The sequence below is a fragment of the Neophocaena asiaeorientalis genome, unplaced genomic scaffold (genome assembly GCF_003031525.2).
Source record: "Neophocaena asiaeorientalis asiaeorientalis breed wild unplaced genomic scaffold, Neophocaena_asiaeorientalis_V1.1 scaffold134, whole genome shotgun sequence".
In the NCBI taxonomy this organism is placed as follows: Eukaryota; Metazoa; Chordata; class Mammalia; order Artiodactyla; family Phocoenidae; genus Neophocaena; species Neophocaena asiaeorientalis.
This window is the reverse complement of record NW_020185339.1, coordinates 28,586,093-28,612,551: the sequence shown is the minus strand read 5'-3', so window position 1 is coordinate 28,612,551 and position 26,459 is coordinate 28,586,093. Positions and strand designations below refer to the sequence as shown.

The 26,459-nt window shown below is 44.0% G+C and overlaps 1 protein-coding gene across 1 annotated transcript; it reads left to right on the top strand.

Moving 5' to 3' along the window:
• The first annotated feature begins 429 nt into the window (after nt 1-429).
• TMBIM6 (transmembrane BAX inhibitor motif containing 6) lies at nt 430-21,082 on the top strand. Its single transcript, XM_024736623.1, has 10 exons — nt 430-524; nt 11,501-11,588; nt 12,219-12,327; nt 14,708-14,828; nt 16,046-16,094; nt 16,197-16,294; nt 16,497-16,576; nt 17,055-17,155; nt 17,847-17,922; nt 19,060-21,082. Exons 2-10 carry the CDS (start codon nt 11,533-11,535, stop codon nt 19,081-19,083), a joined length of 714 nt encoding a protein of 237 aa, XP_024592391.1. The 5' UTR covers nt 430-524; nt 11,501-11,532; the 3' UTR covers nt 19,084-21,082.
• Nucleotides 21,083-26,459: the final 5,377 nt, after the last annotated feature.

The window sequence follows — 26,459 nt, the reverse complement described above, 5'->3', positions numbered from 1 at the left end:
GCTTCACTAGATTCACGGTAAATTGGCCCTTGTGAGAGCGCTTTTCTAGGTGTTCTCTGAATCTCTTTCCCCCTTTAACAGTCCATGACCAGAATCCCGGGACTTCGCGGTGCTATCCCACCGCGCGTATTGGAGGCTGAATTACTTGCTCTGTGTCTTGGGTGGGGCCTGCCCCCCTTCTTTTTGTCCACTAGAGGCGGCTTTGGACCGCGACCCTTTCTTACTATGAGGGAAGAAGGCGGGTATCTTTCGCTACGACGCTGGTTGGCGGCTAGAGTCTTGATCGACACGGGCGTTAAGCAAGTGGCTCAGAAGTAAGCAGCCATTGTTTATGCACGTACAGCCAATGGAAAGGCAGAAGTGCAACCAACGGCCAATGAGGACTTGCCTTAAGCGGAACGCGGGGGCGGGGCTTCCCTCGAGGGGCGGACGCGAGGTAAAGAGTCCGGAGCGGACCCTGGGAGAGTCAGAAGCACATCCGGTGGTAGGAGAGCAGTGTGGGCTCCTGAGCGGCGGGTCAGAAGGTACGTCTGAAGCTAGGACTGCGCAAGCCGGGAGTGAGAAATGGAAAGAGGGTTAGCAGTTGTTGCTTGAGCAAGAGTGGGAGTAGTCTCCGTTTTCGGACTGACTGCATTCTGGGGAAAGTGGGCCCTGGTCGACAACTGGACTCCGGAAAGCTAGGCGGGGAGGGGAGGAAAACGAGAACTACTGCCGCGCATGCGCAACCGTACCGGAGCGGGGGAGGGGCAGGGACGAGTCCGAGGCGCGGATTCTGCATGCTAGCGCTAGCGAAGGCTCCTTCTTGGCCTTCTTTCCCCCCCACCCATTGCGCGTCCCTCCTCCTCCTCCGCCCGGTGTAGACGGCCCAGGCCCAGCCTCGATCCCTTGAATTCAGGGCACGTCCCCCGCACCTTCCTCCGAGGAGAATGAAAGCGAAACCTTACGGGTTTATGGTCATCGCCGCTCCACCCGACAGATCCCCGGCCTGTCTGGTCGGGCCCCATTTGGGTGAGCGGCGGGGGCTGGGACTCAGGAGGGCCTGGTCCGGCAGGCTGCCCTGTCACGGCGGGGCGGGTGATGTCACACTCCTCTGTGACCCGCGAGGCTCCTTAGTTACTTGGAAGCCAACAGCAGATGCGGGAGGTGAGGAGAGACCCGGGCCAGGCCTGGCTTGCCAGCCCTCCAGGGCAGCCCCGCTCTGGTCTGATTGGTTACCTTTGGACAGGTGAGGTGGCTTTAGCTTTGCTTGGTCCTGGGCCTTGTGGGCGTCTTTCTCAAAGTCCGCTCAGGAAAGGCGTCGTTGGGCGGTTGTTTTTCTTTTTTTCTTGGACGTACTTGCTGGAGCTGTGGTATTTTTGTGTGTTTATTAAGTGAGGAATTGCAGCCCGGTGCCAGCCCAGGTTGCATTGCCTGCCGCATGTGCCTTTCATTGACCAAACAACAACAAAAACCTTTCTGAACTTGAGTCTCTGTTCCAGTAATAGTTAACTTGTGAATGTGTAATCACGTAGAAGAGCTGACTGTGCCTGAAACATAGACAGAAATTTCAAGGTTAAAGGTTAGTGGCGAATGGGCTTTTCTAGTTACTTATTTATTTCAGGTTTATCTTTTGGTTGTATGTGTAGTTTAAGAATTAAGTTCAAGAAAGATAAAGTTTCATAACTACATTTCTTACAGCTTCTGCAAACACATTTCTGTAATTATTTGATTTACCCTCTTTGGTGTTTTATTATTCCTCCTTGTCTAATATTTTTTTTTGGCCTGGCTTCAAGAGTATGTTGATATTTAGATTCTCTGCCGTTTTCCTCCAGTGGGGTCAGAATGGTTGAATCCTTGAGAAATACAGTCTGTAATTTGGATTCAGAGTTTCCTTATTCCATTATTCATTTTGTTGTGGAAACCTGGCTTAGTACCCTCTTTCTTCCCTTCTCTCCCTTCCCCAGTATTGATCCAGTGAAGTCTCACTCTCCTAAAGAATAGGAAAGGTAAAATTAATCCAGATATTTGGTCAGCATTTCCACGTCTTTTCTTGATTTATGCATATGGTTCGTACTTACTGTAGAAATGCTGAAAAATGCAGAAAAGTATAATAGGAATCAACATATGTTTGTTGTTGTTGTTGTTTTACAATTTCTCTTGACCTATAGTTGAAACTATAGGAAAACTTGCTTTTCAGCTGTAGGGTATAATAGTAGAAAGAGCACCAGGCTTGAGAGGTCAGAAGACCCCTAACCTGATTCTGGCTCTACTATTTAAAAAAAAAAAATTATTTATTTATTTTTGGCTGCATTAGGGGTCTTCGTTGCTGCGCGTGGGCTTTCTCTAGTCGCGGCGAGCGGGGGCTGTTCTTCGTTGCGGTGCGCGGGCTTCTCCTTGCGGTGGCTTCTCTTGTTGCGGAGCACGGGCTCTAGGCGCGCGGGCTTCATTAGTTGCTCCGCGACATGTTGGATCTTCCCGGACCAGGGCTCGAATCCGTGTCCCCTGCATTGGCAGGCGGATTCCTAACCACTGCGCCACCAGGGAAGTCCGTGGCTCTACTATTTCAACTTTCTGATGTTGGTCAGTACTAATGTCCATTTAATGTCCATTGTAAAGTGTTTAGCACTTTACAATAATTTCACACAGATTTTCTTATCGGCATTCATTGAGCTTAGTAGAGCAGGTGTTAGCTAATCATCCTTCCAGATGAGGAAGCCTAGATGACCTTAGGTAAAATGATTTCCCCAAAGTTATGTGGTAGAATATGGCAGGACTTGTGACTCCAAATCGAGTGCTCGTGCCACTATTATGCTGCCTTTTTGAACTTACTTTTTAAACTTTAAAGTGGGACTAATCATTCTTGCCCTTTCTTCATGTGTGTGATGGTCAAAGGGAATAGTGTATATAATAAAACACTTTGAAATTTGTTTAATTTCATATAAATGCAGTCAGTGGTATTGTTATAAAAGGTACTATTCCTAGCCTGAAGAGTTTCACTTTATTTCATAAACTACCCAAGGGTATTAGTCTCCTCTGGGAAGACACTGAATATTCTCTTCATGCACTATCCTGCTAAATTTTCCTTTGCTACTTTGACTTGGCCGTAGAATCTGCTAGAAGTGTCTTTTACTCCACCTCGTTTTCCTCTAGAGTTTCTAACCAAATTTCATGAAGTAGCTTTTATATTATACATACTCATTTTTGTTTTCAAAACCAGTATTCAAACCAAGGAGAGAAAAACTGTAGAGACTGGTTTTTAGGGCCACTTCAGTGACCCTCTATTAAGGTAGGCTCCTCTCTGAGCCAGCTGGGGAATGTTGATTTGTGGTCGCAACACTTGATTAGATGATGGGGGTCTAGATTTACTCTAGAGACTTAAGTGTGGGGGGTGCTTACAGGGAAAAGTGTGAGAAAAGTTCCTGAACAATTAACTGGAATCCAAAACACTTGGGAAAAAAAGAGCTTCAAGGATGAGGGCTGAGTGGGTGTGCTGTTTGTCCTAATCTATGTCTACTCTCATTTGGGCTAAATATGGTTTTATTGGGCAGGGATTGCTGGTTTATACTGGAGGATGATTATGTATTTAGGACATCGGGACCATTCTGCGATTCAGTGTCTGTCAAACAGTTGTGCTTATAGAGAGGGAGATTCAGCAAAGCATGTCAGTTTGATGCAAAAAATAATAATAATTTATTGAAGGAAGTAGGGATTCCATCTCCAGTTACTGGTTTGGTTCTGAGGCAGCCTCATAGAGATTCAGGGTTACCTAATCCAGGGATTTTGGTTCAAGTTAAGGAATGGGCTGGGACATCTAGAGTCCAAATCTAGGACAATCAAAGCCCAGCCCTAGTCGAGACAGAATTTCTTGGATTTCCTGAAATCAAACTGACCTACCTCCTAGGGGTGGCAAGGAAAGCATCAAGCTAATAAACATTTACTTCATCAAATTCTCTACCACATCACATTATCACTTAGTGGTCATTAGGCTGTCTCAAAACACCTTTGTGGTCCTGGGGGACAGGAGGTACAGTGTAAATGTGCCAGAGGAGAGGCATGCCATTTAAACAAAAGTCATTTTAATCAGTAGTAAGACTTACCAGGTTCCTTCAAATTCCAGTTTATAATTTTCTTAGACTCCACCTCCCCCCCCCATTTAATTTTACTCTCTCATTTGGGTAAATATTATGCCTTCAGGATGTAGCTAGCTGTGAGTTAGTGGTTCAATTATATATATACATATATTTTTTTTAACATCTTTATTGGAGTATAATTGCTTTACAATGGTTTGTTAGTTTCTGTTTTATAACAGAGTGAATCAGCTACACATACACATATATCCCCATATCTCCTCCCTCTTGCATCTCCCTCCCACCGTCCCTATCCCACCCCTCTAGGTGGTCACAAAGCACTGAGCTGATATCCCTCTGCCATGTGGCTGCTTCGCAGTAGCTATCTGTTTTACATTTGGTAGTGTATGTATGTTCATGCCACTCTCTCACTTTGTCCCAGCTTACCCTTCCCCCTCCCTGTGTCCTCAAGTCCATTTACTACGTCTGCGTCTTTATTCCTGTCCTGCCCCTAGGTTCTTCAGAACCAATTTTTTTTTTTAGTTCCATTTACATGTGTTAGCATACAGTATTTGTTTTTCTCTTTCTGACTTACTTCACTCTGTGTGACAGACTCTAGGCCTATCCACCTCACTACAAATAACTCAATTTCGTTTCTTTTTATGGCAGAGTAATATTCCATTGTATAAACGTGCCACTATCTGTGCATTAATTTTGTATCCTGCTACTTTACCAAATTCATTGATTAGCTCTGGTAGTTTTCTGGTAGCATCTTTAGGATTCTCTATGTATAGTATCTTGTCATCTGCAAACAGTGGCACCGTTACTCCTTCTTTTCCAATTTGGATTCCTTTTATTTCATTTTCTTCTCTGATTGCTGTGGCTAAAACTTCCAAAACTGTGTTGAATAATAGTGGTGAGAGTTGCCAACCTTGTCTTGTTCCTGCTCCTAGAGGAAATGGTTTCAGTTTCTCACCATTGAGAACGGTGTTGGCTGTAGGTTTGTCATATATGGCCTTTATTATGTTGAGGTAAGTTCCCTCTATGCCTACTTTCTGGAGGGTTTTTATCATAAGTGGGTGTTGAATTTTGTCGAAAGCTTTCTCTGCATCTATTGAGATGATCATATGGTTTTTCTCCTTCACTTTGTTAATGTGGTGTATCGCCTTGATTGATTTGCGTATACTGAAGAATCCTTGCATTCCTGGAATAAACCCCACTTGATCATGGTGTATGATACTTTTAATGTGCTGTTGGATTCTGTTTGCTAGTATTTTGTTGAGGATTTTTGCATCTATGTTCATCAGTGATATTGGCCTGTAGTTTCTTTTCTTTGTGACATCTTTCTGGTTTTGGTATCAGGGTGATGGTGGCCTTGTAGGATGAGTTTGGGAGTGAGTGTTCCTTACTCTGTTGTATTTTGGAAGAGTTTGAGAAGGATAGGTGTTAGCTCTTCTGTAAATGTTTGTTAGAATTTGCTTGTGAAGCCATCTGGTCCTGGGCTTTTGTTTGTTGGAAGATTTTTAATCAGTTTCAGTTTCAGTGCTTGTGATTGGTCTGTTTATATTTTCTGTTTCTTCCTGGTTCAGTCTCAGAGGTTGTGCTTTTCTAAGAATTTGTCCATTTTATTGGCATGTAGTTGCTTGTAGTAATCTCTCATGATCCTTTGTATTTCTGCAGTGTCAGTTGTTACTTCTCCTTTTTCTTTCTTTCTTTTTTTTTTGCGGGCCTCTCACCGTTGCGGCCTCTCCCGTTGCGGAGCACAGGCTCCGGACGCGCAGGCTCAGCGGCCATGGCTCACAGGCCCAGCCGCTCTGCGGCATGTGGATCTTCCCCGACCGGGGCACGAACCCATGTCCCCTGCATCGGCAGGCGGACTCTCAACCACTGCGCCACCAGGGAAGCCCCTCCTTTTTCATTTCTAATTCTTGAATAATACATTTTTAAAATTAAAATACAGAGCATATGTAAATTAGGCCTATGATAAATGTCTTCTAAAACTAGATTTTTTTTTTTAATGTGGACCATTTTTAAAGTCTTTATTGAATTTGTTACAATATTGCTTCTGTTTTATGTTTTGGTTTTTTGGCCACTAGGCATGTGGGATCTTAGCTCCTGGACTAGGGATTGAACCCTTACCCCCTCCACTGGAGGTGGAAGGTGAAGTCTTAACCACTGGACTGCCAGGGAAGTCCCTAAAACTAGACTTATAAAAGGGAAAATCATCACCTGTAGCCTTTGAAGGGTGTGGTTGGAACATTCATTAAATGATTATAAACAACAAAAATTTAAGAAAAGGGGGAAAATCGTGCACTGAGGACATGAGAGTAATGAATTACACTAGTAAAAACAATGGTTAATATATTGAGCTGGTCTTACGTACGAAGCACTGTTCTTAGCATGAAGCACTATTCTTAGCACGAAGCACTAGTCTTAGCACGTTGTATTATCTCACTTAGTCCTCATCCGTATGAAGTAGGGAATATTAAGTGTTATTATTTTACAAATGAGGAAACTGAAGCACAGTGAGGTTAAGTGCCAGAAACTTGCTCCATCACACAGCTAAGGAAGTAGCCAAGATTCAAACGTAGCAGGCTGTGCTCTTAACCACTATGCTAGGGACATGGTTGTAGAGTCTACAAACTATTCAGTAGAAAGAACTACTTAAAAAAATTACAATTCTCCCCCCACCACCACCACCTTTTTTTGTTTAACCACATGAGATTTTTCTTCTCTCAGGTATCAATTTGGTCCCTTTTGGGGGTGTGGGAACAGGATTCAAGATGGTTGAATTACTACAACAGGAATGAAGAACCATATAATTCGTGCACTGAATGTTTAATTAAATGTGTGAACAATGTTTCTTTGGTTGGTTTAATGTTGTTAAATTGTATACACTGAGGCAGCTTCTCGGCTGGATCCAGGAGTCAGCAAAGCTTTTCTTTGTTAAAGGCAAGGATTTTTTTTTAAAGGCAAGGATTTTTAAAAAATGAATACTAAATGCATGATTGTTTTGCATAGCTTTTGGCCACTTGGCCATGTTTCATATGCATTGTACTTAGTAGGTGTTGGAATAAGATTGAGGAGAATTTTTTTTTTTTAATTTAAGGCTTGGCTGTTGATAATATTTTGTTTTAGGACAATATTAGGATAATATTTTGTTTTAGGATAATATTTTGTTTTAGGACATGTTTTAGGACATGGGTAAGGAAGATTCTTAGAAAACAACAAGAGATTTAACAATATGTAAGAAGACAAAGATGTTAATTGATAAGAATATCTGTCTCCTCCTACCTGCCCCTGCTGCCCTTCCCTCCTCAAACAAAAGCAGACTCCAGGAATACCTAACTCAGAACAATGTGTTTACTTGAGTTTTTCTATCTTGATAAACCTATGCAGTAAGAGTTTTTTTTGTTTTTTTGGCAGCATTGGGTCTTCGTTGCTTCACGTGGGCTTTCTGTAGTTGTGGCTAGCTGGGGCTACTCCTTGTTGCGGTGTGTGTGCTGCTTGTGGTGGCTTCTCTTGTTGTGGAGCACGGGCGCTAGGTGCATGGGCTCCAGTAGTTGTGGCGCGCGGGTTCTAGAGTGCAGGCTCAGTAGTTGTGGCGCATGGGCTTAGTTGCTCCATGGCATGTGGGATCTTCCCAGACCAGTGCTCAAACCCGTGGCCCCTGCATTGACAGGGGGATTCTTATCCACTTCGCCACCAGGGAAGTCCTATTGTGCAATAAGTTTTTTCTTTTGTTTTCGGGTGGCTCTGGCAGAGAGGCTGGCCTGGGGAACCACGGATGGTGACACTTCCAACAAAGCTTGAGCAATATATGCATGACAAATTTTGACAGGTTTTGGTATCCTGCCTTTCAGAGGATGAAGGCATAAAATGAGTGTCTAAACTAAATTAAAGGAATTTGGTTATGTAACACCTGAACATTTACTTCTCATTTACAAATGCAGTGCAGGCAAATTTCCCATGGGTCCCTGAGGCACTGTCCACCTCCCTGTTTTAGATTTGAGTATAGAACTCTTTATGAGTTGGGGTCCAGGGTGAGACAGACTATTGCTGGTATCCGTTCCGTAATGGGCTTCAGTGTATGTTAGGGGGAGTCCTATAATGAATAATTTTTGAGTACCTTGTAGTATACGTTTTCCCTTTATTTTGGTAAAATATATATAACATAAAATTTATAATTTTAATGTACTTTTACATTTATTTTTAATTTTTTGGCCGTGCTGCACGGCTTGCAGGATCCTAGTTCCTTGACCAGGGACTGAACCTGGGCACTCGGCAGTGAAAATGCGGAGTCCCAACCACTGGACTGCCAGGGAATTCCTTTTTGTACTTTTTTTTTAAAGCCGAGATTTTCGCTTAACTATGGGGGCCCCTCTGGAATGTTAGCCGAGTTACTTGGTTAATGGTTTTGAATACTTCAGGCCCTGTTGAGAGCTGTCTGTCCCTGGGACTGAAAATACTTTTGGTATGGGAGCTGCTATTTTTGAGTTACGAATGCAATTTAATCTTGTTCAGCTGAGTTTGCATATGAACCATTGAAACGTAGATACCTTTTCTCTACAGCTTCTGAGCACAAGTAGTTGAGGCTAAGATAGAAAACTGGTAAGTTTAGTCTATCTGGCAAAAGTTATAAGAACAGGTTTTTTTGTTTTGTTTTGGTTTTTTTGCGGTACACAGGCCTCTCACTGTTGTGGCCTCTCCCGTTGCGGAGCACAGGCTCCGGACGCGCAGGCTCAGCGGCCATGGCTCACGGGCCCAGCCGCTGCGCAGCATGTGGGATCTTCCCGGACCGGGGCACGAACCCGTGTCCCCTGCATCGGTAGGCGGACTCTCAACCACTGCGCCACCAGGGAAGCCCTAAGAACAGTTTTAACTCATTACTTATCTGTATGTTAGTTCTTGTCTATCTAGAACAGACCGAGAGCAAACTGTCATATATTTCCTTGATTCTAAGACCTAACTTTTTTCCCCTCTAATTTTAACAGTTCTGAGATTATGTCATATATACATCATATCATATTTATTAAATGTATACTTTATTGCAATTTTCCCCATGAAGCTGCTGCTACTAAAATTGCTGTGTACCTTTGCATCTAGAAAATTTGGTGATTACACATTTCACTTAAATTTTAGAGTTGGTAGTAATGTTGGAAAACTGGTTCTAATTAATTTTTTAATGATTTTAAATTGCAAGGCACTAAATCATGGAGAAATTCATATTTGATACCTCTGTCCCTACCCTCACAACCTTTGATGGTTTTGGTTTTTTCATCAGCAGTTGTAAGAGAGACAGTCAGTACCCCCTGGGAAATGCCAGAGAGCAAACTGACATTCTCCCATCCCACAGTTTCCATTCAGTGGGGTCTGGTTACAGAGTGTTGCCCCTTTCTGACTAATAATGCCCAGGGTATTTGTGGATTTAACACACACACACCCACACACACACTTGAACTCTTGAAATTGGAAGCAAGAGGCACTCTAGCTTTGTTGTGGATACTGAGAAACTTGGCTCTGAAGGTTGCTTCAGTGCTGTTGCAAGTTCTGTCTAGGGATGTCATTAAGGCTATTAATGGAAGCTTTAAACAAAGACACTTTCCAGGTGCTGGATTCTGCCATCCTGTAAGTGTGTTCTCTAGAGGACGGATTCATCATGGTTATGGAAGGCTTTGGTTGGCCGTGCAATAGCCTGCAACCATTGCACCATCTAGATCAAGAGGGCCCAGAACCCCGTGACTTAGAGGTGAGAGGAACAGCTTTAGTAGGTTCTGCAGCTTCTCGCTGTATCTATCCTTAAGAACAAAACTAACAATACAATTGAGGTGAGTAGGGATGTTGGTGAGAAAGGAAAGAGGAAATCAGAGAAAGCAAGCCAGCCATTGTAATTGTTCCATATATGAGAGAGAGCCTCAGGAAACACGCGGTAGTGATGCTTGTGAACTCTAAAGATGGCATCTTTCCACTGGCCCAGAATTCCTCGGGAAGTCATTTTGGGGATTGTTACTTTTATTGCTTGGATTAATTTTGCTGAGTTTTGGGCTAGGTGCTGATAGAATGGGTGTGAGTTGTAGGCCTGTCTTTCAAACAACTTAGCTTTAATCCCCTCCTCTCCCCTGTTTTTGGCTGATTTGAAATGAATGGGTATTATGGGTCTAATAAGAATCTGGAGGATTGATATTTAGGAAGGATGAAAGCTCTTGATTAGATTTAGTTCTGTAGGTTAAATGTGTTTATTTAGGATTGCATGTGAGATAGGGGAGAGAGCAAAACTTAAGATCCTGACTTTATGGTATTGATGTAATGTAACCTGGTTGTAGTTCAGTTTTAAAATGCCCTTTTCTGACAATTGGGACAGTTGACAAGATATGAATAAGGTCTGTAGATTAGGTAATGGTATTGTATTGTTAATTTACTGATTTTGATCATTGTTTTAGGATATACATACTGAAGTGTTTAGATGTAAAGAGGCATTGTGTCTTGCATAGTTAGGAAAAGGTCTCCATATATTGCTATATGGGGGGGGATAAAGCAAATATGGTGACACACTAACATTTAGGAAATCTGGGTGAAGTGTGCAGAAATTCCTTGTACTATTCCCACTCTTCTGTAAGAAAGGTTCTGAGATTGTGTTTCAAGAAATTCTCTCTGCACAAATTTTTTTTTCATGGAGGAACTTTCCTCTTTTTAAAACTGTGGCTCCCTTACAGTTCAGTTCTAAATTGCATTGGGTGGAAAGTTTCTAAATGTATATTTAAAAAATGCAAGCCCTAGTGTCAGATCCAGTTTTATAATTTTTCTTCTTTATCTTTAAACTTCTGTGCCTTTGCTGAGGGAATTCTCTGGCATCTTGAAAAAATGACAAGTTGCCTTATGTTCCAGTAAGACTGGGTCCCTTTAACTAGCTTGCTAATAGAGAATTTCTCAAAGAAACAAACTGTCTTTTAAAGGGGCAGGATGGGGCTTCCCTGATGGCGCAGTGGTTGATGCAGGGGACACGGGTTCGTGCCCCGGTCCAGGAAGAGATCCCACGTGCCACGGAGCGGCTGGGCCCGTGAGCCATGGCCTCTGAGCCTGTGTGTCCAGAGCCTGGGCTCCACAACGGGAGAGGCCACAACAGTGAGAGGCCCGCGTACCGAAGGAAAAAAAAAAAGATGTTAAAGGGGCAGGTTATCTTCTGAAAGACTAGAAATCACATGCTAGTAATGAAACAGTTTGGGGAGAAGAAGATGGGTTCCTCTGTCCCCTTTAAAATGGTTGCGTATGATTGCAAATGTATTCTAGAAGGAAATATATAAAAATGCAAATGGTGGTGTTAGGGCAGTGGGGTTTTAGATATAACTTTCATTTTTCCAAACTTGTATGTTGCTGTTTTTCATAAGAAAGTTGTTTGTTATTTTGTGTGTCCTTGTATCTTTAAAATAACTTTTCTTATTTCCTTGATTCCACAGAGTGGAGGCTGTGTCCCACAGAATCTAGCATCATGAACATATTTGATCGGAAGATCAACTTCGATGCACTCCTTAAATTTTCCCACATGTAAGTGCTTTGACCTTAACTGTACTGTCTTATTACATTTCCCTTTATATCTTGTTTCTTTTCCTTTTCCTGGTGTATTAACTTTTGTACGTGTAAACTAACATATTAACTTTGCTAGAATCCAGAGGATCTGATAAAAGCACCCAAAGTCTAAGGGCTGTGGTGTGGTTGCTGGAAAGCCATTTAGTTATTTTAGTTTGGGTGATGATTGTTCATAGTTTGGGCATTGGGGCTTTCCTCAGCATTTAAGATTTTCTGTTTGTTAACCTAGTTTTCAAAGCATTCTTTTTGTTTTGTTTTGTTTTGTTTTGTTTTGTTTTTGGTTTTGTGGTACGCAGGCCTCCACTGTTGTGGCCTCTCCCATTGCGGAGCGCAGGCTCAGCAGTCATGGCTCATGGGCCCAGCCGCTCCGCGGCATGTGGTATCTTCCCGGACCGGGGCACGAACCCGTGTCCCCTGCATCGGCAGGCGGACTCTCAACCACTGCGCCACCAGGGAAGCCCCCAAAGCATTCTTTTTTTATTGTACCAAAACTTTCACATATTCCCTGGGAAGAAGGAGGAAAATTATTCTTAGCTTAGAGATGAGATTGGTCCTGGAGTAATGGCCATTATTAACATTGTTTCCTAGAACCCCCTCGACGCAGCAGCACCTGAAGAAGGTCTATGCCAGTTTTGCCCTCTGTATGTTTGTGGCGGCTGCCGGGGCCTATGTCCATGTGGTCACCCATTTCATTCAGGTAAGAGCAGTTTTCTCCTCTAGTTGCTGTGGCCCAAATCGCATTAGGAAGAAACTAGCTCAGCAGGGTGTTACAAGCCTATGTCCTTCCTTAATACTTCTCAGTAGTTTGGGATCTGAACCCAGCCAGAGCCAGTTGTAAATCAGGACATGCAGAACCATTTAATTTTTCTGCCAACTCTGCCCTCTAGATACTGAAAACAGGATGTTTTGACCCTGACACTGAACGGTGTGCTGCTGACACACAAGACCCCCACCCACTGGGGAGAGGTCTGCATGCTGGGGTGGTTTTGCACAGTAACCTTTTTATCTTTCTTCCTCTTTTTTTGCCTGAATGACTGTGTAGTACTTGGATACAAAACACTGATTGTATGATTATCAGGAGAGACAGGGTTGAGACCTTTAAGGATTTGGCCCATTTTATTCTTTGAGAAACTCATTTTCCTTTGTTGAGTGAGAGTTTGAGTTTGGCCAGAAGCAATAAAAGGGATGGTTGAGGAATACTCGAAAAGTTTGCAGCTCACCAACCAAGACTTGTCCCTTTTGGAGTGCCCTTTTTAGTGTACGTACAGGGGTGTAGCTGTGTTGGCATTTGGCACCGCTGAGGAGCGGCATGATCAGGCACCCCCATGCTCAGGCACCTCCTGGCAGAGGTTGTGTGAAAAATTGCTCCAGACACTCAGAGGTAGGGCTTTGATCCCTCGAGTTCAGACTAAAACATATTCTACCTTTTAGGCAAAAGTGGCCCTTTTGGTTTCTGGTTGTGTTTTGTTTGTTTTTTAAAGTAATATAGTGAAATATAGTCATCTCATTATTCATGGATTCCGTATTTGTGATTTACCTACTCAGCAAAATTCATTTGTAGCCCCAAAGTCAGTTCTACTGGTGTTTTTGTGGACCTTTGCAGCCATACACAGATTGGCAAAAAATTCGAGCTGTCCATTGCACCATGTTCTAGCTGAGGTTGAATGTGGCAACACTGCCTTCTTTCAAGCTCTCATACTGTAAACAAGTGTCTTTTTCATAGTCTAGTTAGTGCCACATTTTCTGCGTTTTTATAATTTTTCTTGGTGATTTTGATGTTTAAAATGGCCTCAGGCATAGTGCTAAAAAGTGCTGAGTGGTATTACTAAGTGCAAGACTGTGATGTGCCTTATAGAGAAAATACGTGTGTTAGATAAGCTTTGTTCAGGCATGAATTACAGTTCGGCTGGGCACGAGTTCTATGTTGATGAGTCGACAGTATATATCCAAGTGTCTTTAAACAGAAAAGACATATACGACAAGGTTTTGTATTGACCAGTTGATAAAAATGTGACAGGAGGCTCGAAAGAGCTTAAACCTTTATTTCCTCCAGGAGCATTTGTTCAGTATCACTGATTCATTGCTTACAGTGGCTGTATAGAGCAGAACTACTGTGAAAACTGAGGATTGACTCTACCTTTAAAAGAAGGAAGAAACTTTGGTGTCTACATACATCCTTGATGATTTTCCTCTCTTTCTAATGCTTGTAACTTTTCCCACTTGCTTTAAAACAAAATTTTTTTTCTTATAAAACTAATGCATGTTCATTGTAGAGAATTTGGAAAACAGACTAGTGATAAGAAGGAAATATCAAACTCCATAATCCCATCATCCTAAATTAACTTAACATTTTGGTTCTTACTCTCTGTCTTAGTTCATTCTGGCTGCTATAACAGAATACCATAAACTGGGTGGCTTAAACAACAAACGTTTCTCAGAGTTTGGGAGGCTGGGAAGTCCAAGATCATGATAGGTGCTGGCAGATTTGTTCTGTGGTGAGGGCCAGCTTCTCCCATGTCATCACATGGTAGAAGGGGCAGGGGAGCTCTCTGGGATCTCTTTTATAAGGTCACTAATCTCCCTTTGTGAAGGCTCCACCCTTATGATCTAATCACCTTCCAAAGACCCCACCTCCAAATACCATTAAATTGAGGGTTAGGATTTAAACATGAATTTGAGGGGGGAGCACAATCATTCAGTTTTTTCTCTGTGTGTGTATATACATTTGTGTGTGTGTGTGTGTTTTAAAGTGATCAAAGAGGTCATTCATAACTTGTTCTGCAGATTGGAATATGCTTCAAGCACTTGTCACTTTGATTCATCTTTTCTGTTTCTTGGGTCAGACTCATAATTTGACTTGGGCAGTTACAGTTGGTGGACTGCCTCCAGCATCCACCATGGTCCTGACCTTGTCCTTCAAGCTTCTGGTTTTTCTCCTCAGCCTTCACTGCCTTTTCTGCTGCCTCCAGGTTAGAAGCAAATATTAGGAAGTCCAGGTGAATATTTGAACCCAATAAGGTCTCTTGCAAAATAAATTTGATACTTTCAAGTGTTTAATTATTGACTGGATCTGACAGGCTGGCCTGCTTTCTGCCTTGGGCTCCCTGGGGTTGATGATTTGGCTGATGGCAACACCTCATAGCCATGAAACTGAGCAAAAAAGACTGGGACTTCTTGCTGGATTTGCTTTCCTTACAGGTATGTTAAGGGATTGGTTTAATTTTGAGGGAGGGACACTGTATTTTTAGTATCTCTTTAGATTAAGGCCCAAGATAGATATTTATTCAGATGCACCCCAACTGGCACACTGTACCATCCTATCTTGTATTTGAGTGTGCCTTGTATTGCTTTCTTATTTCACATAGTTGCATCTTGCTTCCCCATCTAGAGGGCCCTTTGTGACTAGTGTCTGTGACTTCTACTTTTGTATCCAAAAATAAGCATTTCTGTGCTTGAATGAATGAGGTTTAAGAGCTTAGGTAGCATAACTTGTTAATGGTGGACATGGGACTAAACTAGGCCAAGGATCTGACTTAGTTGAACTCACACTGGCAACTATCAGAGGAGCATCTGTTCTGATCTTGTGGACAGTTAATTAAAGTCATACATTGAGATCCATCCTACAGGGCACTTTGCTGATTCTCAAGAAAAGAATTAAAAGTGCAGATCTTCTAGAATTGTCATTAAGGGAAACAGGTCTCAAGGTACATAGTAAAAATATTTGCAAAGCAACATTTGAGTTAGTACAACTCGTTCTGAGTGCGTCTAATCTATACAGTGTTGAAGAAATTGTAGAAAGGAAGGGATTTAGAGATTAAGATTTTTAGATCAGGGAAAGCTAGTTTTTGAAGGTATTAAAGGGGTGGGATTATCAGAAGGAGAGAAAAGCCAGAGTAGAGGAGATGTCGGAGCTGGAACAGGTTGCCGCTGCACCCTCCTGTTGGCAGGTGTCCACCTGCAGAACCGGTCTGGCCTTTCCTTCTACAGAGGGAGTCAGCCTTCATGACTACAGGTTGTTGGCCACAAGGCACTGCTTTGCTCTTTATCCTTTTCATCTAATTCCTGATCTGGCCTACATTACAGTCTCACATCACTGCTCTTCAGAATTTTGCAGCCTTATAATTTAGCTGGAAAATGTTTGACATGCCTGCTTCATTTTTCCTGATGTCTGTTCCTACTGGGTCATTTATGAGGGGACAGTTGTGCAGGTCTGTCCATAAATAACTCAGTCGAGTATTTGTTCTCTGGAAAACAGTTAAGGATGGAAGAGAGAAAGATTGAATTACGTTAGTCCACGTGTTTTGTTGTTTTCTAGGACTGTAGGCATGCCCATGCTATTGATGATCAGCTTTTGGATGAGAATCCTCTTCAGAACTTGGTGTTAATGCTGTATTCTGTGGCTTTTTGTTTTCTAGGAGTTGGCCTGGGCCCTGCTCTGGACTTGTGCATTGCCATCAACCCCAGGTAACTGTTCCTAGTGTCTTATGAATATACCTTCTAAATATACCTTCTAAGTGTAGGTTATATACCTGTAGCCCTTGATATAATGGTCTTTTCCCTTAACAGCATCCTTCCCACCGCCTTCCTGGGCACAGCAATGATCTTCACCTGCTTCACCCTGAGTGCACTCTATGCCAGGCGCCGTAGCTACCTCTTTCTGGGAGGTATGTGTGGACTGGAAAATAGGGAGAGAGTCTCCACTTCAGCCAGAATTCTCACTAGGACCTTTCCCCTCGCCTCCAACTTGTGACTGTTGGGTTGAAATTGAAAGCCTTCATTTTGGGGGGCAAGTAAAGAATGGCCTTAATGGGATTGCTTTGCTTCGCTTTGGCTTTTCTCAAGATGGCTTTTTGTCTTCTCTTACAGGTATCTTGATGTCGGCCATGAGCCTGATGCTCTTGTCTTCCCTGGGGAATCTTTTCTTCGGATCCTTTTGGCTTTTCCAGGTGAGATTTGCATATACCTCTGCAGCAGCCATTTACCTTGCATTTCTTTTTCTTGCTTAACCCCCTATAGCCAAGATAGACTAAGAATTCTCATCTTTGTGGGGCAGTGCTCCTGAAGCCTCGCCACTCACCCTCCCAGGACGGAGCCTTCTGCTACAGGTGGAAATACAAACTGAACAGGGGTTGGACATTGCAGTGGAGATGGTTTGCTCAGAGATCATTTTTCTAAAGCCAGTCCAGCAGTGGCTCCTTTTTAAAATGATGGAAGCTCTTCCAGTGACCTGAAAAAATAAGTGCAGAATTGTACCTAGGGAAGTAATATGGTCTTCACTGTGGGCTTCAGTTCCCACGAATGTTAATGTCAGTAGGGTTAGCATTTGATGTACTTTCAAGTGGCCAAGGGCCAGAAAGAGGTATGGCTGTTTTTTCTCTACAATGTCTACCACATGGTAACCTCATCTCATTCTTCTTTTGTTAGGCAAACCTGTATGTGGGACTGGTGGTCATGTGTGGCTTTGTCCTTTTTGATACTCAGCTCATTATTGAAAAGGCTGAAAATGGAGATAAAGATTATATCTGGTGAGTGTGAAACCTGCTCTTTCATGAGTATGAAGCGGGGAGGCATACTCTTCCATTCGACGACTCTTTTCTCATTCTCTGGGATGATCTTTTGCTTGACTCCCCTTTCTTTCCACATCGGTAGGAATAAGAGTGGCCCAGATGGCACTGGCTGACCTCTGTGGCCACAGGGGCATACATGATCGGATAGCCATGGTTTTGGAACTGTGCACTAAAAAGCATCGTTTCCCTCAATTCCTGAAAGACATCAGATTTTTAAAAGTTGGACTAATAATATGTATTTAATTATCCATACTTTGAATAGTGGTTACCTCTAGGCAGAGGAGAGGGAAAGGAATCTTTCACCTTTTACTCTTAATACTGTTGTATTCTTTAAACCTTTAACAATGAGAAGAAGATATGCATATAATTTTTTTAATGTAGTAATCCTCTCAGAATCTCAACTAGTTAATGGTAGTTCCAGGGTTCAGACTTAGGCCTCCGCAGAGTCTAAATTTTCTTTTCTCTGTGCTCCATGGCTTCGCTGAGTTGAAGAGGATCTCAGACACTAGAGTTTTACTTAGTTGGTGGTGGGGTGCTGGTGAAGTTGACTCTTGGGGTTGGGGCAGGGTTTCTGTGTTCTGCACCTTTGTGGGCTTGTGGATAAAGGCGAGTGGGAAGTGCAGTTTGTGACCTGGTTCTTCTCTTTCAGGCACTGCGTCGACCTCTTCTTAGATTTCGTTACTCTCTTCAGAAAACTCATGATGATCCTGGCTATGAATGAGAAGGTTAGCACCACCTAAAGATGAAAGCCTGGCTCCTGAGCGCAGCATCTGGGTGTACTTAAAGCTTGAGAACTTGCTCACACTGTGTGGGTCCAGGGTAACTGTAAGGCAGGCCACTGAGTAAGAGTTCAACTAGAAGTCTTTAGCTGTTGGAGAAAAAGGAACAAGTAAAAATCATCCTTTTTTTTTTTTTCTTTTTTAAATGAATCCCTGAGATTAGTATCAAAAGGAAAAGAGCTTTAGTGGCAACAAGAAACAATCTACTATATGAGGAATTTAAAGGCTGTAAAGATAGTTGTGACTCAAAAAGATATCCTAGAGGATTTATATAATACCACCAGCTTTTGTATATATATTTTAGAAATAGGCCCGTTTTACCCATTTGTTAGTCTTAATCTTTTTCAAGAGAGGCATTCTATATAGGGTTAGTGAGTGGCAGACATCATCCATTCCAGTAGTAGGGGAACAAATGAAAGCACAGGCCTTTCTTTACAGAACTTAAGGTGGAATGTGAGTCGGTGCGGTGGTGATGGAAGCAGTTGACCAGATGGGATTGGTGGTCCTCTGTCTGGTCTGTACCACGATTGGACTGAGGACCAAGCAGGTCCTCCAGTTTCAGTCAAAACAACATCCTTTTCATCCATGTAGTGATACCCTGGGCTTCCCCCAGTGCAATGAAGAGTTCAACTGGACTGTATTATTTCGAATGCTGATTTATGCTGAGGATTTGTGCTTTCTTCTCAGGCCTAATGGAAAGTTGATCTTGGCTTGGTCTTGGCCTCTCGTTTAGTTATTTTAGGGTACACCGCTGGTCTGCAGCCTTCAGTGGTTGGGATCTGAGCTGTCGTGGTTGTGAGTAGCCAGGAGTGGGTAGGCAGCCCACCTAGCTACTCATGGGGTAGCAACGGGAACAGCTGCTTAACCTTTATTCTTGTCAAGTCTGTAGCAACTTGGGAGACCACCAGCAGAAGATGGTTAAGATTTAGTTCCTCCTATACTGAAGGAGCATCTCTCCTCCCTTTTTACTGTCCGGATCCCTTCCAGTCACTAACCAAAGGCAGTGAGGTATCGGCTGACTCAAGAGTTTTAGCTTAAATGTCAATGCCAGAAGTTAATTGGGTAATTTTCCTCCATTTCTAGGATAAGAAGAAGGAGAAGAAGTGAAATGACCATCCAGCCTTCCCCAGTTTGACTTCCTCTCCCTCCGCCCCTCACCTCCTCTTTGCACACATTACAGGTGGCGTGTTCTGTGATAATGAAAAGTGTCAGAAAAGCTTTTGTAATTTGTGGTTTTCTCTGTTTTGAATTTTTTGATCAAAAAACTGATTAGCAAATTATAGTTTGGAGTTTGGCTTCGTATTTTGGGGTTCTTCCCCGCTCCCTTTTCTGTCATCCCCCATGCCTGGCCTCGTCCTCTGCTCAGACAGCCAGTCCGCCGTGATGCGCGGGATCTGCAGAGTCCGCCTTGCGACTGCGCTTCGCCCAGTGGACCTGAACTGTTCGGCAGAGATGCCTTGCTCGGCCCTTCTTCCCGCAGCGTTGTTTGCTTCATGCGCATTTCCTATGGGACTAGGCAGTGTGTTTTCCATTGGAAAGACGTTTGCTGGTCCCATCGCTACTCAGGCTTATTATGTCTGAGCCGCCGACCCCTGCAGAGAACATGAAAAGCCTCTTCTGGTGGGTGCTTCGCTTCCCCTGAGCTGCCGGAGTCACTGCTGCTCCGGCAGACGTGCCTTCCTGCCTTGCCGTCACGGAAGGAGTGTGGATTTGTGTGGGTTCCCTTTCCATTCCCTTGTCCGGCCCTTGGAATCTGCCTGCCTTCCATCCGTAGGGTGGGAGGGTTTCAGCACAAAGGGAAATTCTTGTCAGGCATCTATGAAGTGGCTGATTATGTATGGCAAGATATAACATAGAGTTCCCAGACTTGCCCTTTTTTTTTGTTAAATTGATCACTACCTTGATTACTGAGTGGCCTCTACCAGGTGGCTGTGATTAAGGGTCCCAGGAGAGGAAGGATAGAGAAGGGGCATGGCTGAGCCTCTGAGGTAATTGTGACTAATCCTGCCAGACCCAGATGAGGGCCTGTTTGGGGCAGGGGAGAGTAGTATCTCCCCCATTAACTGAGTGGGTCTTTGTTCACACCAGTGGCATGGGCCGTGATGGCTTGGGAGGCAGCGTTCATAACAGTCCTTAGGTGCGTTTTTGTCTTATCTTGGGCACTAATAGGTAGCGTCAGGCCAGAGATTTGGGACAGTAGATACATGTCCATTTTACAGATGCACTTCAGGTTTTGGTCTGTTCACCTGTTTCTGGAAATCTGCAGCCTTCTTTAGGCAGGGGCTGGGCGACCAAACCTGCAAGACTTCTGCTTTCCTACAGCTCTGTGTTTGCAAGTGGGGGGGGGGGGGGCAGTACTAACGGGGTCACCAGCTCCTTCCCCGTGAGCTGCCACAGCCACAGCTGGCACAGAAGGTCAGGCAGCCTTGGGAGCATTTGCGGCTCTGGCTACTCATAGGGCTTCAACGTAAGGGGAACCGAGCCATCGAAAACTCATTGCTAGTAGGACACCATTTTTGGCTTTCCCTGTTCACAACCAGTACACAGTTTGACCCAGTGGCTACTGGTTCGCAGCGCACCACGTCACTGTGCCGTCCCGTGAAGCAGTTCTGTTCGCAGGCTGTGGGCGCCTGGCGTGGCGATGCCACTCGGAAGGGCTCGCTGATGCAGAGGATGCTGCCCTCCGATTTAACTGCTGCCTCTGGCCTGGGGCTCGAGACTTTACTAAAAGGGACTTCCTTCCCATTCAGCCCCCAACAGCAACTCTCCCTACATTTGTTGATTCTCTGCTAGGCCTGAGAATCTGAGTTACATCTCCTGAAGCCAAACTCCACCTCTTGTGCTCTTTTTGCTTGGGATGAGGAGTTTTTCTTTAGAAACAGTGCCAAGAATGACAAGATATAAAAAACTACTTTTAAAGAACATGCCTAACAGGTTTTTAATGCAGTAATCACTGTAATGATCACTTTCTTTGCGAGTCTTTGGTTTCCAGCTCAGGCTGCATTCTCTAACACATACTGTGAAGACAAAGGTGTTTTTGATTCAGAAATATATGGAGTCTACATAGTCTTAATTTGTAAAAAATAAAGAAAATTCCTTAACCTTCCCTTGTGTGTGTGTGAAATCCAAGGCCACAGCTGAACGGGAGTTTTGGGGTGCTGTCTGGCTTCTTGTTCTTGGGGCTGGGAGTAGGACAGGATTAAGTTTGCTCTAGGTATGAACAGAAATAAAGAGCCCCACTTGGGCCTCTCAGTCTGTAGCCCCAGCTTGCCACAGATGTTGGGGATAGTCTCTGTTCCATACACAGCCCGGGCCTTTTTCTGGTCCTCCTCCTACCCAGCCTTTATCATAGGGGGTTCATGGTAGCAGCACGTGTCGTTGGTTCCAATATACAGCCAAGCTTTGCCATTCGGGGATGCATAATGGAAAAAGCATGACAATTCACTCATTTTGCAAGTACCGTGGTCCGTAATACCTGTGGTCACCCTCTGGGCCCGGCTCTATTCCCGACGGTACAGATCATCAGTGAAAATATAAAAATCCTTGTCCTCATAGAGTTTATATATGTGATTATAAACCAAAATTATTCGCATTACAGTCAGGTTACTCCATTTTGTCACACTTGCCCTCTGGTTGTCACCCTCATTGTAAACAGCTTCCTGTTACTCTGACTCCTGGCTGAGGCCCCAGCTGAGGTGGAGCAGGAAATATGAGGTGTTTCAGGTACTGTCTTCGCACCTCAATCTTTGTAACCAGAGCAGGGCAGTGAGCTCCCTTTTAGTCTTCTCCCAGCTAGCCCGTCAGTCACAAGTGAAACAGAAGAGGTTAACACACTGCTTGTTGCACGCCTAGCAGACCTGCAGGCTGAGCTAGAGCGGGGAAGGCATCGGTGGGCAGCGGAAGTGGAAGGATGTCTGCTGGGAGGATAGACGGTCTGTTCTGTGAGGCAGGGGATCAGATGGGGGCGTCCACTTGGTGTCAGGTAATGTGCTCCATGCTGGGGCTAGAGGTGGATATAGTTACTGCTTTTCAGTCATGGCGGAGCAGTGCAGGAGAGCTACATGCAGACGTTAAGTTCTTACAGGTAAACACAGGGCCATGGATAACGGAGACAGCCCTGCTCCCGGTTCAGGGAAAAGTGTGTTGGAGGTGATAACCCGAACTAAGGTGAAATCTCGAAGATTGAGTCAAGTGAGACAAGGGATGAGGTTTTCGAAAGGCAGTGGTGGGAGTGGGTGTTTTCAGGTCAAGGGATCAGTATGAGAAAAGGTACAGGAGCGTGATTCAGCGTGCGGAGTGCTGGGCGTGCAATTGCTGGTTGTACATTTTACGGAGGGGACCGGTAGGAAATGAGAAGGAGGGGATAAACCGTAACTGAGGGCCTGCTGTTTGGTGCTAAGGAGCTGGCCTTGTCCTGACGGCAGCAGAGAGCACTGAAGGGCTTCTTGAGCAAGGGAATGGTCAGATTTACGTCCTCACATCTCAGGTGACTAGAGAGTGGACTGGGGGAAAGGGGCTAGTTGAAAGGCAATTATACACTACTGCCCAGATGTGGTCTCTCTCCTGTCTCATGAAAAGGAAGCAGAGCTCCTTGGAGAAATGGCCCAGGAAATATACAAGATGAACCTGGAACATAATGTTCTGCCAGAAAGCAAAGAAGCTGTCAAAGATGACTACTGTAGTATCATTCAAAAGGGCTCGGGGGCTAATCTAAAGAGGCTCCTCCTGGCCAAAGATGGGATAATTTGAGCATCAGTAAACTCAAAAGTTCATGATATTTTTAAAATATTGGTCAGCTTTGGTGGACGCTAGAAACCAGTCACTTCGTCAATAAACAGCAGCATTTATCCTTTCTTTTCTGTATAAACTGTACTTCAGGGTAATCAAAAAGTAAGTAAAAGTTTCTCTCTATAGGGGCTTCCCTGGTGGCGCAGTGGTTGAGAATCTGCCTGCTAATGCGGGGGACACGGGTTCGAGCCCTGGTCTGGGAGGATCCACATACCACGGAGCAACTAGGCCTGTGAGCCACAACTACTGAGCCTGCGCGTCTGGAGCCTGTGCTCCACAACAAGAGAGACCGCGACAGTGAGAGGCCCGCGCACCACAATGAAGAGTGGCCCCCGCTTGCCACAGCTAGAGAAAGCCCTCACACAGAAACTAAGACCCAACACAGCAAAAATTAATTAATTAATTAATTAACTCTTACCCCCAACATCTTCTTTAAAAAAAAAAAGTTTCTCTCTATAGAAGTACTCTGGCAATTACATGAAGGAATTATAGGATTAGTATCACTGTTTTAACTCTGACGAAATAATGAAGCTAGGAGATGATAATCAATAGCCAACATCATCATATTAAGAGACAACCTGACATATGCCTCCTGATGGAAGTAAGCAACACGTCCAAAAAAAGTTGAATCTCAGGCATATTACATTCTAGATCAAGTACCAGTTTACAGGGAAGACGGGTCAGGGGACTACGTTAAATGACATAATGGGGATGCAAGCCACAAAATCTAGTAAAACTCTAAGGACAAACCTAGATTCTTTTTTAAGAAAAAGAAAAGGCGAAGAAGGAAGAACGCAATTAAAAAAAAAAAACAATAGAGGGAAAGGAACCTAGAGGTTAAGACTTACAAGCCATATCAAGAAAATGGCAATGATGTAGACCTGAATTGGATCCTGATTCAAATAAACCAACTGTAAATGAGTAAGAGGGAGAGAGAGGGAGAGAGAGGGAGAACTGGGGCAACTTGAACCTGTGGTAACCATTCTCCAGGATGCCCACCCACCCCTCAAAAATCCTGGCCTCCTGGTATTCATACCCTCTACGTGGAAGCAGGCTGGTACTTATAATGGGACGAATACTGCAGAACTGTATGATTTACGAAGCTTGGTCATGAAGGGCATTGCAGCTTCCTCCTTGGCTCTCTGGTGCACTTGCTCTGAGGGAAACCAGGCATGGGTTCTGAGGCCGTTCAAGCTGCCCCGTGGAGAGTGCTTGCAGAGAGGACCCAAGCCACAGCCAGCACTGAATTGCCAGCCAGTGTGATTGAGCCACCTGGAAAGCGGATCCTCCAGGAACTGTCAAGCTTTCAAGTGACTGCAATCTCAGGAGACACTGAGCCGGAACTAGCTAAGCTGCTCCTGAATTCCTGACCAACAGAAACTGAGTGACAATAAATGTTTATTGTTATTTTAAACCACTAAGTTACACAGCAATAGATAACTAATACCAACACGGACTAGACAGTTGAGGATTTAAAGTATTGCTAATGCTAAGTATATAATATAATTAATATAAATACTGCTAATCATGTAATTGTGATGATGTTCTTTAAAAGTTATCTTTTAGAGGTGCATACTGAAATATCTATAGATGTATTAATATGCTGTCTGAGATTCGCTTCAAAATAATGCAGTTAGGGACTTCCCTGGTGGCACAGTGGTTAAGAATCCGCCTGCCAATGCAGGGGACACGGGTTCGAGCCCTGGTCCCGGAAGATCCCACATGCCGTGGAGCAGCTAAGCCTGTACGCCACAACTACTGAGGCCTCGTGCCGCAACTGCTGAAGCCCGCGCACCTAGAGCCTGGGCTCCGCAAAAAGAGAAGCCGCTGCAATGAGAAGCCCATGCACCGCAACAAAGAGTAGCCCTTGCTCGCTGCAACTGGAGAAAGCCTGCATGCAGCAACGAAGACCCAAGGCAGCCATAAATAAATAAATAAATAATGAGGTTAGGTGGCAGCAGGGAGTGGAGGGTATAGGTGAAGTGAATGGTCATGAGTTTATATTGGTCGTAGCTGGGCAATGGACATATTCGCTGTACTATTCTCTCTACCTTTTTGTACGGTTGAAATTTTCTATAATAGTTTTTTTAAAAAAAGGTACTTAGCAATGGTCCAGGCAAGAGAAAAGACGGTCTGAAACAGAGCAGTTGTTATAAGGATAGGAGGGTAGACAATGAAATAAAATATTCAGGAGGTGAAATGTCCAGGCCTTAGTGAATGAATAGATGCAGAGAGGAGAGAGAGAAGAATCTAGGGTAACTCTCAGGTGTCCGGATGGTCCTACCAGCCACTTGCCAGCTCTGCAAACTTGGGAGAATCAGTCAGCCTTTGTGTGTCTCATTTTCCCATGTGGAAAATGGAGGGAAAAACACACTTACCTCATAGGATGATTGTGAGGATTAAGTTAATTAAAACATGTAAAGAAAGCACTTAGTACGGTGTTTGGCACGTAGTAAATCCTCCAAGCGTTAGCTCTTCCACTGGGGAAGCCCAGGACTGGGGGTGGGATGGCACTTTTGGTTTTGAACATGCTGGGGAGGCCACCATCAGGGATTTCCACAAAGGTGCCAGGAGGCCTTTGCATATAAATCTGAAGCTCAGGGGAGAAGTCAGGGATAGACATGTGGATGATTTGGCACATTTTAAACCCATACGAACGAGTCAGCTCCTTGAACAGACACTTCACCAAAAAAGATACACAAATAGCAAATAAGCACATGAAAAGCTCTTAAACCTCATTAGGTGTTAGGCAAATGCAAATGAAGTCAACCATGAAATACCACTATACACTGATGAGGATGGCTAAAATTTTTTTTGTTAATTGTGATAAAATCAAGTACTGCTGAGAATGTGGAGCCACTGGATCCCTCACACTGCCAAGTGGTGAGGTAAAATGGTACAACCTCTGGAAAACAACTGGCAGTGTCTTATAAAATTGAACATGTATTAACCATACAACGTAGCAATTGCACTACTGGGTATTTATCCTAGAGAAATAAAAAGTTGTATCCACGCAAAAATCTGAACAGAATGTTCAGAGACGCTTTATTTGTAATAGCCCCAAACTGGAAACGATCCAAACATCCTTCAACAGGGGAATGTACAAACTGACTAATACATGCATGTAAATACATGCAGGGTAGCGATGGAATGCTACTCTGCAGTAAAAAGGAAAAGCTATAGATACATACAACTCAGGTGCACCTCAAAGGCATTATTTTATGAAGATTGAGTGAGCCCAGTGGAATTCCAGGAACCTCACCATTTAAGGAGCATATGGAAATCTTTTAAATCTGTGTACTACCCTCAAACTCAACTCCTGCTGCCTAGGTGCAGGCCCTACTGAATCTTGCCTGGAATATTGCTCCAGCCTCCTCACCGGCCTCCGAGTACCCAGCCTTGGGTCTCTCCCGTGCACTCTGCACACTATTTCTAGACGAATCTTTCTGATGGCGAGCACTGAACTTTTCAATGACTCATTTTTGCTGTCAGGATAAAGTCCAAACTTCCCATCATACATTCAAGTCTCCTGCTTACCTCTGTCCTCTTATCTTTTAGTCCTCCAGCCATAATACACTCATATTTATGCTAGAATGTTCCATTTGATCCCTCACTGCTAGGCCTTGGTATTTTTATCTTTCTGCCTAGAACTCTCACCCACACCCACTTGGCCTGACTCATCATACCCACCCTGC